The sequence below is a fragment of the Neopsephotus bourkii genome, unplaced genomic scaffold (genome assembly GCF_033783945.1).
Source record: "Neopsephotus bourkii isolate Nb327-2 ecotype Australia unplaced genomic scaffold, CSIRO-AGI_Nbou_v1 NB_284, whole genome shotgun sequence".
Taxonomy (NCBI): Eukaryota; Metazoa; Chordata; class Aves; order Psittaciformes; family Psittacidae; genus Neopsephotus; species Neopsephotus bourkii.
In genome coordinates, this window is record NW_026900793.1 from 1,101,323 (window position 1) to 1,118,623 (window position 17,301).

Below are 17,301 nucleotides of genomic sequence, written 5' to 3' on the forward strand. Positions count from 1 at the left end.
CCGATTGTTTATACAGTTTGTTACCCCATGTGCCTTGACAAATTAAAATGTTCTAAATCTGTTTTGGAAAATAAAAAACAAACCTCATTTTTGGTGGTTTGGGTAAGTATGAGCTTATTAGTTAGGGGCTTTGAACTCAGGTTTTTAAGCCTTTCTATTTCATGTTTCCTTGAGCATTCTCTTAATGATGTGTTAGCTTTTGTAACACCAACAAGTGTTTCTGTGTTAAAGTCCTGTAGTTGCTTGTCAATATTTTTGTCAGACTACAAGAACTAATTACATGCATTTTACTGTATAGATTTTGCTTTCTGCACTAGAGCATGTTCAGGTTAGCTGGAGAAGATGTAAGTTGGCGTGTAATGTTTGTTACCAGATAGTGGCAAGAGCATGAAGTGGACTCAAGAAGGGTTTGCATCCTTAGTATTTCTGAGCCTATACATCATATGCTAGTGGTTTAGGGCAAACTAATCCCGAGTTTAATGGGATTTTAATTTGGGTTTGATCTTTTAATACCAGTCACATAATCCTTAACATGTATGCAAATAATGGTTGCTGGAGTGTTACAAGGTAGAAATTGAGGCTATTTATTTGGTACCCAAACTCTTCTGCTTTTGAGGGTGTGTTTGGGATTTTTTATTATTGTATTTTTTATTAATCTAATGAAAACTATATTGGTAAGTCTCCTATTTTTTTGGAATTGCTTTTCTCATAGTCATTGAGGACACACTAATTCTTCAGATCTGAAGGAAATGAAAAAGCAATCCGCTATGTTTCAGTGAGGCACACACAACAGCCATCCTGGCAACATGCAGTTAGTTGGACGTTTACTGTAAAATGTGTTTCCATCAGGACAGCTTTATAGACACGTGCACTCCTCAGTAGGTTTTTTAGCTGTTTCAGCTTCATGTTGTGTTTAATCCAGCCGTGACCTCCTCACCCTTGGCTGACCAGTGAAGAGTCCTGTCTAACACAAGTCTTACTCTTTGTTCCCTGGTTCAGCTGTGAGGTCACATTGACAGGTAAGGCTTGGGATTACAATAAACGATATTAAATTTATTTTGTGGTATGCTTATCCTCCATCAGGCAGGCTAACTTTCAGCTGGGTGCTGTAAAAACCAGACCAGGTTTGAAGGTGGTTTGTCACTGGTGTCTGTGACAGGCAGGTGAGAAAGGAGGTGTGAAGGAGGATGATTGTGTTTTACAGTTGTGGTAGGGTTTGGGTTTTATGTAGTTGTAGACATCTGTTTTCTGTTGTGTTTGATGAGGTATTGGAAGGTTTAAAAAAGTTGGCTAGAGCTTTTACCATTTGTGCAATGAAATAGAAGTAAATACATTAAATTGTTGGCAAACTTAGTGCTCTGATTCATCTGTTTAGCCCATGAAAAATGGTAATTTTTTGTCATTAGTCCTTTTCTAACTGTTTTGACATGAATTAAACTTTACAGATAGCACCAGTGAGCAATCAAGTGGTTTTAAGAGAGGGCAAAAATTGGAGTGGGTTAACATGAGAGGTGTTGGGCACTTGGCTCTCACTGAAGATGAGTGGAACTGATGCATAGGGAAGGCAGCATTGATGGCTGTGCAGAGCTAACGGTCACATTGACATCATACCCAGGTGCCGCAGAAAAATTATGGACTCAGTCAGAGATTGATGTGATCAGACAAAAGCCGTTTACTACAAAGCAAATATCCTTTTTATACTGTTATCTGCATCTGCTTACAATAGCTTGCTGTATTATATTTGGATACTTATTCTTGTAGCACATAGCAACTATGTCTACATATACAACAGCTTGCTGTATTATATTTGGCTACATCTACAATAGCTTGCTGTAGTATAATTAGATACATATTCAATAACATATACAATAGCTTAGTATATTATGCTTTAATACATATTCTTGCAGCAGACAGCAACTAGTATACAATTGATCAAACAAGCATATGGGAACTTATCCCTTTTTAAAACTTGCCAACACTTTACTGTTTTGTATCTTAGCACATTCCAGTTTCTTCTTACCTTGCTTGCACCATTACTTTTGCTTCTTTACCCACGTCCTCCTTCATCCTCGGTTCATGCCGAGCTCCATGTAGGCACTTGCTAACTTGGGAACATGGCCATTCTTTGCTAAAAATCCATCCACACCCAGGCCCTACAGGTCACAGCTGAGGGGTACGGGAGCGATCTCAGCAGGTTGTGCTTCTGTCTTTTACGTATCACATCTCTGAGTATGAAAACAGGACTTCGGTCTGCACAGCTTTCAAGAGGACAGCTTTCAGAATACTTAAAACTGTTCTTTAAAAGGAGATATGTTTCCTTAATATAGTTACAACCAGAAGATATTACTGCAGCATCAGAAAAAGAAAACACATTTGTGTATTTAGAGCTCTTTGGATATCGATTTATTGTGAAAATAAAGATGTGAAAAACTGTTTTGCAGTGTGTAACTCTTGAGATGTGTGATTGGTATTTCTGTTTTGCAGAACCAAACTGAAGAACCATGAATATGAAACTTTAGATCAGTTGGAGGCTGATTTGAATTTGATGTTTGAAAACGCCAAGCGCTATAATGTGCCCAATTCTGCCATCTATAAAAGAGTACTGAAAATGCAGCAGGTTATGCAGGTATGTGGAGTAGATCAAAAGGATATAACTTCACATGTGAATTTATTTCCCAAATTAATATTTTTCCCAAATAATTTTAAACTAGACCTGTATTTGCAGTAGTATTTTCTTGCTTAGGGGGAAGTATGGGAATGAAGAGCATCGTAGAGTGATTTTTTTCTCAGCCAAGTGCTGCAGTCTGAAATGGCAGTGTTTCCACATTGCTTCCTCAACTTTTTTTCTGACAGTTAAAAAGAATTACTCTGCTATTTTATATCACCCAACTTTGTATTAAGTAAATCACTGGAAATACTTTTTTTAGTCTCAAAACCTGTAGTTGCATCTTTCTTTGTGTATCTGATCTGTTCTGATGTTTAATACTGTGCTGGAAATGTCTGGCACTGAGTTTGGCTTCAGGGATTGTTCTTTTTTTCAGGCAAAGAAGAAGGAGCTTGCTAGGAGAGATGACATTGAGGACGGGGACAGTATGATTTCTTCTGCTACATCTGATACTGGAAGCTCAAAAAGGAAAAGGTATGCACTTCTGTAGTTCCTGCAGGCCATGACATTGCTACAGCTTTCATTTGTTAAAGAGACTATTAAACAGTGTTGTCTTGCATTTGTGTAAGGATTTTTAATTCTGAAACAAGCTCATTAAGTGTTGTTTCCAGTTAATTCAAAAGTATTTGCTAACTTTATTTTCCCTTTTTTTGCCTATTCATTAGTTGGCAGTTGTCAACACAACTTCAGTGCATCACATGGCATGGACACTGTAGTTGCACTGAATGAAGTGATTTTGTCAGTGTGTATCAGGGTGTTTATTTGTGTTACCTTTTTTTAGCCTGATGCGTGGACTGTCTTCACATGTTGTTAGCAACTATTGCTGCTTTTCTACTACTTCTCCATTATCTGACTATGTAGTTTGGGTAGCAATTTCAGATTATTGTCAGAGTTAACACTGTAGCTGCATAGGGTTTTGAAATTTTATAGTATTAGTCTACAAATACTGTTATTTGGTGAGGTTTCCTGCCACAAACATTTCCATTTTGCATGAACTCTGCTTGAAGAGTTTTTGTCATTAATGCTAGAGGACTGCTCTGCTCTCCCTTCTGAATTTACACTCTCCTGTTACTTACCTGTAAGTGGCTGTGCCAAAGAGGGTATTTGACAAATAGATGAACTGGTAATAGGTTGGTTATTTTGGATACTGTAACGTAAACAAAATTCACAGTGATTTAAAGTATAGTTTTTAGTGAGCAATTATGGTGGCTTATGGAAAGTGTTCTTTAAAAGTGAAAGCTGTTGTGTAATTAATGCTAATGATGCATTTCACTGCAAGGGATAGTTTCTCTAGCTTGCCTCATGGTATCATTTGAAATAAGTTCTAACTGCTGATAATACTGCAATAGTAGCAACTGCCAGTGTAAAACTGTAATTTCAACATCTTTGTTTGGTGTAACTTTCTTTGGTGAACCTTCCGCTTCCTGTATTTTTAGTTCTTTGTTTTATCAAAGTAACAGCAGTTGTGGGGGGAAGAAGGGAATGAAATGGACCATCAGCAAAGATTCACTTATGACCAGCCGAGTAAATGCAACGATGTACGTTCATAAAAAGTCTGCAGAGAGAAAATGTTAACATGAATTTAGGAGGTGGTACAGTCTAGGCATGCTAGGAAGAATAGTAAGGCAGCCAACAGTACCAAATGAAGATCAGGTAGGAACAAATTGCCAAAAAATATCTAGTTTTGTGATCTTCATATTCAAAGAGATGTACTAACCTCATCAAGCGAGTCAAACTGACATCAATGTCCTTGTAACCATACGTTGCTTTTGATCACGTTGGGCAAGAGAATACTGAAATGCTTAAAAGAAAAGGTCTTGTCAGGTCTTGTCATGTAAGAACAGCAAAAGAGAAAAAGTAGTGCTCATAAATGAGGGAAATCAGAATAATTTTATTTTCTTCATGCCAAAAAAGAGCCTAAATATGCTTTTGATCTTGTCAGTTCAGTGCTTGCTATCAGTTTCACTTGCTGCAGGATAGGAAGTAACAGAAGACTGTGATAGCAGAAGGGGAACACTGAGAAGAATTCCAAAATTGTTATTGAAGAAAGAAAACAATAACCCGGGCAAAATACATCCCATTGGGAAGTAATAGTGACAGAGAAGAAAGTTGTCTGGAAGTACCCTTTTATTTATACTATTTCTGCTTCGGTTTTGCTTTACCTACTTTCATCGAACTAAATGTTAAAATTTGGAAGTGTGCTAAAATGTGGAATTTGGAAGCATGTCTCTGTTCTGGCATTGCTCATCTGCTAGTGTGAACCAGTAACATTTTCAGCACTGAAGATAATACAGAAAAAAAGAACTTTTTAACCTATAGAAGATATATTTTGAATTTTCTCACATAATGTGACATTAATTTTCAGTAGTTATATTGCTGACCTCGCCAAGGAGCAAGAGGTATTTGAGGCATGATGCTGTGCTGGATTATGCAGATTTTAAATTTAGGAGGAAAAGATCCAGATGACGGAAGATCTGTGATGCTGTTTGCTTTCTAACAAGTTGTACAGTGAAGGTTTGCACATTCAGCAAATGAAGATAGTTTGTGATGATGTCATTGTCTGTACAGATAGTATACTTAAAGGTATGACTACTTGAGTAAGTCTTACAGAGACTGAAATTTGGAAGCTGGTTTAAAAGTGCTTTGTAGAGAATGCATTTCAAAGTGCTGCAGCATCTGAGATGAGCCTAGACATTACTGACATAAGTTTCCTCTCCCTTATCTGATTTGCTTGTAGATCATGTAGTGTATCTACAGGGAGTCATACATAACTGTTTCCTGATAAGCTATGTCTTGGGTGTGCTGTCAAATTTATTGAGGCAACCATAATAGCTACACGTAGGACTGGAAGATTTATGTACGTGGCCGTTTTCTACGTGGGTTTGCAGTTTTGGCAAGCTTGATTGTCTTGTAACTTCTTTTGACTGGGATTGGCAGATGTTTAAGCAATTCAGACCCTTCTTTATACTACATTCTTGATGTTCTTATTTTCTTATAAATAGTACTAAAGAAGATACAGAATAACTGACATAAATATCTCAAGTCTTTGATATTCTGCATTCAGCAGAAGTAGTCATAAAGATGCTGTCTGAGGGGGTTTTCCCTTTTCACACTAGATCTTGGGGTCACGGATGCAGGTGCCTAGTCCAGACTAATCTTTTTTCTCTGCAGCGGCAAAGCGTTTAGAGCTCCTTTTGACCTTTGCACATTTGGAAACTATTTAATTTTTTATCCTGTAGAACACTTAACATGAATGAGAGAAAAATCGCATTTTAAAGTTGGTTTCCTGTTTGTTTAGTGGACTGCTGGTTATAATGCTGTCGTTACTTGCAAGTGGACTCATGTTTCTAGTACATTGTCTTGATGTTGAACCTCGTGTGTGTGTGTGTGTGTGTGTGTGTGTGTGTGTGTGTGTGTGTGTGTGTGTTCAGGTGCTTGTGGTGTTTTTACATGGTAGAGGGTAATGTCATTTTGATATTAATGTTGGAAATGGGGAGAAGAACCCCTGACATTTTTGCTTTTCCTTTTTGTTCTGCTCCTTAACCTAACAGTAAAAAGAATATCCGAAAGCAACGAATGAAGATTTTATACAATGCGGTTCTGGAAGCTCGAGAGCCAGGCACAGGCAGACGGCTCTGTGATCTGTTTATGGTTAAGCCATCCAAAAAGGACTATCCAGACTATTATAAAATTATCTTGGAGCCAATGGACTTGAAAATGATAGAACACAACATCCGCAATGATAAGTACGCAGGGGAAGAAGGCATGATTGAAGACATGAAGCTCATGTTCCGAAATGCAAGGCATTATAATGAAGAAGGCTCCCAGGTACTGTTTTGATTCTGCAGTCACCTCTGCTTCTTTGCAGACATACAAGTTATGGTAGAATGGTTTAGCTTAGACTGTTACGCACATTATTTATGCTATTGTTCATTGAACTAAAATAGAAACTTGACTTTTTTTCTGCTAATGTTTTAAATCCTGGCTCTGTCTATAGTTACATAAATGTGAAATGCAGCAGGCTCCCTTGTAAAGGTTAGATTTATTTCTCATTAGCTAAACTGTCCACTAAAGAGTATCAGCTGAATGTTTCCTATTATGGTTTAAAAAATAATCCAGTTATTACATTATCATTATTCATCTTCAGTTAATAACACAGGGAGCAATCATCAGTGTATGTTTTGGAGCGCATAACTACTGAGAAGGGTTATCTTAGCTGGAAAGAAACCATCTTTGTTTTCATGGAGGTAGAGTGTGGGAGAGATCAGACTAGAAAACCTGACTTGCTGAGCCTAGCCAAAGGAGTCTGAAAAGAATACACTTTCATTTACAAATAGATTGTAGGGTGTGTCTATGTTGTAATGTTTCTCAGCCAGCAAACATATGTTTTGGAACAGAGTGGTGGTAAGAAACCTCTAACTCTTTGTAATAAGGAATTTGATCAGGTACTGTAAAGGACTTTATGATGAGGTTGGATTCACTGGGATTGGATTTGAAGACCCAGGAGTACTGTTCTAGTCCTTTCTACCTTGTTGGAATCACAGTAGTTCAGGAGATTGCTCACCAGAATGGTTTGATGAGAAGGCTGATAAGACAGCTGCACCTTGCTGTTTTATAGTCTTTGGGATAGAAATGCAGCTCAATTAGGTAATTTATTCAAGATTTATATCTCCCTTATTTAGATTGTGTTGATCAGTTCTGCCTACCTGCAGAAGTCTCTTAAAGGTGAACATTCAAGAAATAAACCCTTCTTTTTTAATCAAGTATTTTGTTTTGCTTTCAATCAAGTATTTTGTTTTGCTTTCAGCTTTTTCAAACTAACATGTAAATGTTTCTTGGGGGCTAGTTCCAAAGTAGTTTAAATACAGTAATCCTTGTTTTGTTTTGGTTTTTGATTTCTTTACTGATTAATAGGTGTACAATGATGCCCATATGCTGGAAAAGATCCTTAAAGAAAAAAGGAAAGAACTGGGACCCCTAGCTGAAGATGATGATGTTGCATCCCCTAAACTAAAGCTAAGTAAGGCAGCCTTGTACGTTGCTATGTCTCATGTCAACACATCGGAATACCCAACAATACAGATTAACAGATCTTCCCTTTAGAATAGAAGATGCGACCTGCAAATTTACACTTACATGCAAAGCAGAATTGTATTTTCAAAATCATGACAGCAACGGTGTATTTATCTAATATTTATATAATTTATGTATATTATATATATATATATAATTTATATAATTAGTTGTTGCATATAGCATTTTCTAAGACAGGTAACTGGGAATGAAGAAGGAAAACTTAAGAATGGTTGGAGTGGCTGGCATTTAGTCAAGTGGTGTCATCCAAATGTTAGATGTTGCATTACATGCTCAGTAGCAGTTCATTAGCACACTTAATGTGTGCTGCTGGGATTGCTTACAAGTAAGGTGCTTCTCAGACTGAGTAAAACTCTTCGTTTCCCTGAAGAGTTTTCCCAGGTGTTTGATTTGCACAGAAAATCTGTGCCTTTGCACAGAACCATAAAAGAAATGTGAGTTTTATTTAGAAAAATACAGAAAAACGTGAAAACCACAGAAATTTCCAACAGTGTCTGTTCGTAGAGCTGTTACTCTCACAAACTAGACTTGCTACTGCTCAAATCTTATGTCCCCTTAAAATGTGTTCAGAACTGAGCAAACTGAGAAGGACAAAATTGCACAGAAAGGCTTAAAGAAAATAACTGTACAGAGTCTTCTTGAAAATAGAAATGTGCAGCTCTTAGGTAAGGTACAGGTACTAGAGAATTCACAGGCAGAGACCATGCAGTACCATAACAGAGATCCTAAAAGCTAATCTGATTGATAATCCCATGGGAGGTCTTATTTTACATTTTACCTGTAATAATCCTCTCTAAATTGGCATAAACCTGTCCTAAAGGAATCTGATACTATTTAGAATACTTAATTTTAGTGATAGCAGAAACCCTGTTATGACTGGATTTTAATGCCTGCAGAGAGAAATTCCTGTAGAGCTAGTAAGATCAAATTGACTTTAGAGAAGTCATTAATAACATCAGGTAAGAAAAGGTGCTTTCTGTGCTTAAGTCTGAAAATACCTTCAACATAGTAACATATGATTCTGTGTTTGACAAAAACAACATTGAAAAAAAATTCATACAATTATGAAAAATAAAGGAAGCTGCAACTGGGGATAAGCTCCATGTTGTGGCTCTTCTGCTCATACCACAAAGTTGTTCTTCAATAAGCAATTCTCCAGTGGAAAGGAGATGGACAAAGGAGTGTGCAAGCTCTGGTTTTGTAATGATTTTTATTTTTTTCCCTTTTTGTCTGCTTAGGTAGAAAAAGTGGCATTTCTCCTAAGAAATCCAAATACATGACTCCAATGCAACAGAAATTGAATGAGGTGTATGAAGCAGTAAAGAATTACACCGATAAACGAGGCCGGCGACTGAGTGCCATCTTCTTGAGGCTGCCATCTCGGTCTGAACTTCCGGACTACTATGTGACCATTAAAAAGCCTGTTGACATGGAGAAGATCAGAAGCCATATGATGGCAAATAAATACCAGGATATTGATTCCATGGTAGAGGACTTTGTAATGATGTTCAATAATGCTTGCACATACAATGAGCCAGAATCTTTAATTTATAAAGATGCCTTGGTGCTGCATAAAGTTTTGCTTGAAACTCGGAGAGAAATAGAAGGAGATGAGGATTCTCATGTGCCCAATGTCACTTTGCTAATTCAGGAACTTATCCATAACCTTTTTGTATCTGTCATGAGCCACCAGGATGATGAGGGCAGATGCTACAGTGACTCCTTAGCTGAGATTCCTGCTGTGGATCCCAACTTCCCAAATAAACCTCCCCTGACTTTTGATATTATCCGAAAAAATGTTGAAAATAATCGTTACAGGAGATTGGACTTGTTCCAGGAGAATATGTTTGAGGTATTGGAGAGGGCAAGGAGAATGAACAGGTGAGTGAAGCCGTATTTTTCAGGTCCTTTGTCTTATCACATGAGTTTTGCATGTTAACATTAGGCAGAGGCTGAAGTTTTTTTAAGGTGTTTTCTTTCCTTGATATGGATGTTCAGAAACTAAATCTCAAAAGCTCTATCAGATCTTCAATGGAAGGTATGCTTTCATTTAAAAACCAAGGAAAAAGTTAGGTTTCCACCCTGAGATAATTTTGACATTAATCTTCCAGAGGCACACCTCATGATAACCAGGTTTGTGCTAATGGTCACATTGAAAAGTGAAGAGGAGGATCTGTTCACTGACTGCTTGACTAGTGAATTACTCTTTTGGAGCAATCACAATTGAAGGAGTTATGGTAATATTGTGCAAAAACTATGAGCACTTGCAACTTATTGCAGAGTTTTACTTAGATTAGGTAGGGTGCTTGGGGATGTGCAGTTGAGATCTTGACCCCTGAAGGAGGGGGCTTAAACAATCATATTAAAACATCTACCAACAGGAGTATGGGTAATTAAAATAAGTCAGTTTTGTTAATAATACTGTTATTACTTAAGTTTTCAGAAGTTAACAAATTGTAGAGATCCAGTGGCAAATAGTTTTGGTTGCAACTAGTTACCTTTGATTTTTCTGGTGTTTCAGGACTGGTATATACATAAATACTGTTTTGGATAAACTTTAAAACATACTGACAGCAGAGTAGCAGGTGGAACATGATTTGCCAGTGTCTGCTGCTGCTTCTACTAAGCAAACACAAATCTGTTGGTAGTGTGAAGCTTTAGTTTTATCACCAAGTGTGGCAATTGATGGCTCTGTGTTTAGGATCTTGTTTCAGTCTGCATAAGCTATGTTTCTGCCTTGGTGTATCTATTTTTGTACAGGACTGATTCAGAGATTTATGAGGATGCAGTTGAACTTCAGCAGTTCTTTATTAAAATTAGAGATGAACTTTGTAAGAATGGAGAGATTCTTCTGTCACCTGCTCTCAGCTATACCACCAAGCATCTTCACAATGATGTAGAAAAGGAAAAGAAGGAAAAGCTGCCCAAAGAAATAGAGGAGGATAAGCTCAAAAGAGAGGAGGAGAAGAGAGGTAGCTACATTATTTTCATTAGTTTTAAATGCATTCATTGAAAAAAGTACCTGTGGATATGATGTATGCTGTGCTGTTGCTACAGCTTTGCCTCCTGGAGCAACCTTAATAGTCTGATTGCTCACCAAGGATCTTGTAATTTAGTTATGGAAGATCTATTTTGTTTTGATCATTATCAGCCAGGCCAGGTGGCTTTAAAGAAGGAGGTATATGTAGATACTAAGTGTATGTAAACTCTAATCAGAACACATTGGGGTACCAGTAGTCTTATGTGAAGGATATTGTAAAAGAAAACAATAGCTTTTTAGTACAGCTTTCTGCTTATCATAAACTTAACAATGACTGTTCCAGCTGATCTTTTAATCGTTTCTTTTTTTTTTACAATATTGGGGAATTTTTATGTGTTGATGGTGTTGTTTGTGATCATGCTTTTTAACACTGCTGAAGAAATGGCTTTTAAGTAAGCCTTTTGCGTTTCTTACCTGGCTAGTATGAGTGTGAAGAGGCTTGCACTATTTTGCAGGGCAGGAAACTTGCTGTGAAGGTCCTTTGTGTTTCACTCTTCCTGGCTATTACTGTCAGTATAGTGGTTGTGGAGCATGTCTAGCGAAATGAATAAAGCTCTGTAATTGCTGCTTTCCACAGAGGGGAGCAGAGCTGTCAGCTTTTCATCCTTAAATTGTCTTTCTAACACGGTTCATCTTCCCACATAGCACTAATGTCAGCAGCTGTGAAGTCTGGTTGCTCCAACCAGGCTGAGTATTATAAGAGGACAACAGCTGTGACGTCCTTTTTCTGTCTGCCTTTGAGAGCCAAAAGCCCCAAAGGAAGCAAACGTGCCTTTCTGAAGGCTTCAGAGCTCTTGGCTGTCACTGAGTTCTTTTTAACTAATTGGGAAGACTCAATAAAATTTAACTGAAGACAGGAAACCCAACCTTGAGCAGCACCAGTAGCAGAAAGGCTAGCAGCACAAAACATGCTTAAATATTTCTTCATGCTGGAAGTCAGTGACAGAGGGACATACCGGGTACCGTGTGGCACTTCTGCTCTTGGGAAGGTGTGGGGGCATTCATATCTGTAATCTTGGCTAACATGGAAAAGTGGCATTACTAATTACTAATATCTGGTTTTCCCTTCTTGAAATAAGAAGCTGAAAAGAGTGAGGATTCTTCTGGATCAGCTGGGCTGTCAAGCTTGCATCGAACCTACAGCCAGGATTGCAGCTTCAAGAACAGCATGTATCACGTAGGAGATTATGTGTACGTGGAGCCTGCTGAAGCCAACTTGCAACCTCACATAGTCTGTATTGAGAGGCTGTGGGAAGATTCAGCTGGTAAGGATGTCTTTGCTATAGGAAAGCAATATGGTGAAAGTTCTCCTTATTGCTATTTAAAACCTCCAGTTTGAGCTTTTTCTGTGCAGAAGTATGTGTGGAATGCTGAATATTTTTCTTGTTTCTGAGTTGCTTTTTCCAAAGAATGTTACAAACATGAAGTTCTTGGATTAGCACATCCTTTTTTTGTTGTTCATCTCTACCTACCTTTAAATAGTGTCCCTGAGAATAGGGTCTTTGAAGTGGGATGGGCTCCTTGTAAGTTAGGTGCAGAACACCACATGGGGGTTTTCTGTGCTGAGAAATCTGAACCAAAGTTGGGCACGTTTAACCACAAATGTCCCACAGAACAACTCAGTTTCAGAACTTGGCTTTGTTAAATTTCAGAATTGAGCTGAGTCTTGCATCTCCTAAGCCAACTCAAGCCATAACAAGTACTGTCTTGTTTTTTTCTCATCAGTGATGCCTTCTGTTTGCAGCAGGTACTTCTCTTAAGTATAAGAAAAGCTAGAGATATGGCAAGATAAGCATAGTGCACTCTCAGCAATCCTGGAAACTACAGTTGCTCAGAACTACAATGGGGTATAATGCAGTTAACCATTTGGTTGCACTTTTGTTTTTAAAGGGATGAAACAAATGTGCTATAAGGGCATATTAAAAAGACCATGACTTAAATTTGGAGGGGAGAAATGTAAGGCAGGATATAATTAAGGTTTGCAAAATTATGAAGTGGATAAACTGAATGCAGAAATACTGTTCAAGAAATCCACCAATGCTAGAGTTAGAGGGCACTCATTGACACTAATAAATCAGACTGAAACATGTGAAAGTGTCTGGCTTTTTAATAGAGTGGGTAGTGAGCCTCCTGGCTTTCCCAGGAGCTTGTGGATGCTGATTATATCAGCAGGCTCAAAAAAGGGTGAGACAAGTCCATGTACAACAGGTCTAAACCAAATAATGAAGGGAATAACCAGCAAATAATAGCTTGATAAAGAGAACAGTTCTCTAGCACCCCTAATGCAGTGACTGTAGGAGTGGCTATGATCTAATGCATTCCTGTAATAGCCTATCATGCTCACTCAGTTGGATGCAGTGTATTTGGATAGATGGACCATTGGCCAGTCGGATGTTTCTTACATTGATTTCTCTGTGATGGAGAAAGCGAATGGTACTTTTTATTCTGGCTCAGCCTATAGATCACAAATTTTTTTTTTTTATTTTGCAAAAACTGTACATATTTGTATCTTCTTTATGAACCATCATGAACATTTTGAGTTTGTCACAGTATAACATGGAAGCAGTAGTTCTTAAAAAACTTGAAACCAGTTATCTAAGGTTCCTCAGACAATCAGGTGATTGTTGTGTAGACTCTGAAGCTATTTCAGGGCCTGAGAGTCAAGATTTGTAAATAACAACTGATTCCTCCTTTGTTTTCCTGAGTCAGATTTTGTACAGGAAGAAACAATGAGCAGGCTTTCTAAGCAACTTAGTTTTTCTTACCTGCAACAGTTAAGGAATCTTGTCCTGTTCTAAAACAGTTTACTGTTGTTATAAATGACTGCATGACTATTTGATTAATTGGTCAATCTATAATTGTTTTATTCTTGCTCATGCGCCAGAGAATATGCTATTTTACTTTTTTTCTTTTGTCTTTCTTTTTGAAAGGAGAGAAATGGCTCTATGGGTGTTGGTTTTATCGGCCAAATGAAACATTTCATCTCGCAACACGAAAGTTCTTGGAGAAAGAAGTTTTTAAAAGTGATTATTACAATAAAGTTCCTGTTAGCAAAATTTTAGGCAAATGTGTGGTCATGTTTGTCAAGGTGAGAGACTGTTCAGGCTAATTTGTTAAGCAACTAATATGTTTTCTGCTATTTTCTTGAAGAGCTGTAGGCATTCTAACGTAGAGACATTCTACTAATACTTAGCTAAAATAGGACTTGCTCCTGTATACTGTTTGAATTCTTCATTTGCTGCGTGGGGTAAGCAGGTCATCCATATTATGGTGTTTTCTGCTGGTTGGTTTGTAGAATCATGTGCTTGTTAGGTAAGTAGCTAATGGATTTTTCAAAGCATGTAGTAGAGAAATTGCTGGTAATTTAAAGGTTCCCATAAAAGCATGTGGGTTGAGGTTTGGCAGAGAGGAAGGCTTGAATGGCTTGGTAAGAGAATGAATGGTAAACCTAACTTTTCTCACGTGACAACCTGTATTTCATTTAGCTGTTTCTCTAAGGGTGGGATTTCTTCTTCTTTGCTTTTAATTTTTAATATAACTTGGATGTCAAACTGGAAGAAAAGATCGGCAGAAAGGCTTTATCAGTCTAAAACCTCTTCTGATAGAAACATACAAAAAACCCAGGAAGCATGAGAGGGAGTTCCGTGTGTGTGTGCTGTATGCGTTTGTGTTGCTGAAATAGTTCATGTTTTCTCTTCAACTTGCAGGAGTATTTTAAATTGTGCCCTGAAAGCTTCAGGGATGAGGATGTGTACGTCTGCGAGTCACGTTACTCTGCAAAGACAAAATCTTTTAAAAAGATCAAACTGTGGACTATGCCTGTGAGCTCTGTAAGGTTTGTCCCACGAGATGTGCCCCTGCCTGTGGTCCGTGTTGCTTCTGTGTTTGCAAATACAGACAAAGTAGATGAGGAGAAACAGTCGGAATCATTGGAGGACAGTAAGATGGGAGAAAGTGTCCATCTCGAAAAGGTATGTAGGATAACAAGTGGAACATGAATTATGTTTGACAGATGAAGAATGACAAAATATGAGCCCTCCTGACTTCAGTTTCACAGTATCCAGATACAGTAAAATATAAATAAATGTTTCAGTTAAAAATTGTGTTATACCCAGTTGTAAACAAATACAAACAAAAAATAAATTGACAAGACAGAAAATAAACTGTGTATGTATTTCCTAGATTCTGCAAATGCCTTCCCATGCTGTTCAGCCTCTAGAACAGAAGGCTGTGTGGAGACCTCATAGCAGCCTACCAGTATCTGAAGGGGGGCTATAGGGATGCTGGGAAGGGACTCTTCATTAGGGACTGTAGTGATAGAATAAGGGGTAATGGGTTAAAACTTAAACAGGGGAAGTTTAGATTGGATATAAGGAGGAAGTTCTCTACTGTAAGGGTGATGAGGCACTGGAATGGGTTGCCCAAGGAAGTTGTGAATGCTCCATCCCTGACGGTGTTCAAAACCAGGTTGGACAGAGCCTTGGGTGCCATGGTTTAGTGTGAGGTGTCCCTGCCCATGGCAGGGGGGTTGGAACTGGATGATCTTAAGGTCCTTTCCAACCCTAACTATTCTATGAAATCTGTGATTTCATAATTCTGTGTGAAGGGGTTTAGGTTTCTTCACACTTCAGAAAATAAAATTGCACTTTTACTGTAAAACTTGCCTTAAACCTAAAAAATTAGTAGAACTAACAGCCTAATCTTAGTTCATTGCAATGCTGAAATGCTTTATTTTGTAGTATTTCAATGAAATAGTAGCTAGGCAAGCATATGCAATACGTAATATTCTGTTCTTTGTGACCCATTTATGATTGATAAGAGTGGTTTGTTGTCAAAATGTTTTAAGAATATTTCTCTCCAACATACTGAATAAAATGTTTTATTTTATTGTCTTTATAGGCATAAAATAAATTCAAATAAATGTATTAAATTCAATTTAATTAAATTTATATAAAATAAATGTAGAGCCATAAAAAGTCCAAACATACCATCATGAAATAAATCTGCTTCATGCTGAGTTCTTGAACAGAACCTCAGAACAGAATACCCAGCACACTAATCATCAGCTTTAATCAGATACTTTATTGTATTTATTCATATTGTGACAAAAGGAGTTGTTTCTGTGGAGAGACTGAAAACTTGTGGGGGCCCTTTCTTGCCACACACTGGGGAGATAGCCTGTGTTTTCACTGGCTTTCTGAAATCCTTGTCAAGACAAGTGTGTCAAGTGAGGCACAATGTGATTTTTGACTTAACAAGTAAGAATTTTGATAGTGCAGATGTTACGAATTTGCAAGTAATACATAGAGTGTTCATATTCTTGTTTATGAGAGTTGAATCATTAGATTTGTTTATATGTTAACTTGGCCTACTCAATACTTGCCTCTTAAACATGTTACTGTGCTTTAAAACAAGCCATCAAAATAAGCTGACATGGCTTGGCCAGTTAACTCTGAAGCAGTAGAACAGGAAAGGACCTGTAAATTGCTGTTCTGGCAAAAATGCAGCTTTGTGAAATAGGAAAGCTTGCAGCATATATAGAGGGTATCTTTACCTTTGCTGTTTCAGTTTTAAATTTCAAGGCCCCTCACATTCACTTGTACAGCTCTGTGTGGTGTTTACCTATTATTGGTAACCTAAAGGTAGAGAAATCTTTTACTTGCACCTGGTATATTTTTATTTATGTGTTTGGTTTTCTTTCTTCCACAAGTTTCTCAATGGGTATTCTTCTGCAGGACAAAGAAGATGTTCCAGTAGAAATGTCCAATGGAGAACCTGGTTGCCATTACTTTGAACAACTTTGCTACAATGATATGTGGCTTAAGGTTGGGGACTGTGTCTTCATAAAATCGCATGGGTTAGTGCGACCTCGAGTAGGAAGGTAGGTGCAACTTCTTTATTTGCAATTTGCGTCTATAAAAATAACTTGACCAAAAGATGGGCTTGTTGCAAAAATTATAACAGAGGATGGGGAAAAAACATCTTCTGAATGAAGCTAGATGTTACAAACTCTTAATAGATTGAGATAGAAGTTAAGCTGCCTAATGAAAAGGTGATACAGTTGTACAGTTGAATAACCTGTTGTTCTCTGCTTGCTTTTTACTAACAGTCTTCCTGAGCAGTGTAGTGCATCCAGCTGTCTCATTTCTGAGGGATGGCCTTTCATTTATGTCAGTGGTTTGGTTTTCTTTCCAGAATTGAAAAGATGTGGGTGCGTGATGGAGCTGCATATTTCTTTGGTCCAATCTTTATACATCCTGAAGAAACTGAGCATGAACCAACTAAAATGTTCTACAAGAAGGAAGTGTTTTTGAGTAACTTGGAGGAGACCTGTCCGATGACTTGCATTTTGGGTAATTATTAACAACTTTAAATCCAATGGACACCTTCTTTCTTTTCCTATACAGTCTGAAGTGATTTACAGCTATGTGTGGGCTTGAGTCCAAGAACTCTGTTTTCATATTGAGTGGGGGAGGAGACATTATTCAGTCCATTTCTACTA

The 17,301-nt window shown here is 37.7% G+C and overlaps 1 protein-coding gene across 14 annotated transcripts in view; it reads left to right on the forward strand.

The window, feature by feature from the left end:
• The window catches only part of PBRM1 (polybromo 1), a 351,134-nt gene that overhangs the window by 314,753 nt on the left and 19,080 nt on the right, over positions 1-17,301 (forward strand). For all 14 annotated transcript variants that reach the window (XM_061346961.1, XM_061346958.1, XM_061346955.1 and 11 more), the window contains 11 exons: positions 2,485-2,626; positions 3,042-3,139; positions 6,217-6,493; positions 7,580-7,685; positions 8,998-9,640; positions 10,520-10,731; positions 11,879-12,064; positions 13,730-13,887; positions 14,507-14,770; positions 16,535-16,680; positions 16,995-17,152. In XM_061346961.1, the coding sequence (XP_061202945.1) occupies positions 2,485-2,626; positions 3,042-3,139; positions 6,217-6,493; positions 7,580-7,685; positions 8,998-9,640; positions 10,520-10,731; positions 11,879-12,064; positions 13,730-13,887; positions 14,507-14,770; positions 16,535-16,680; positions 16,995-17,152 (2,390 nt within the window). The remainder of the gene's footprint in view (positions 1-2,484; positions 2,627-3,041; positions 3,140-6,216; positions 6,494-7,579; positions 7,686-8,997; positions 9,641-10,519; positions 10,732-11,878; positions 12,065-13,729; positions 13,888-14,506; positions 14,771-16,534; positions 16,681-16,994; positions 17,153-17,301) is intronic.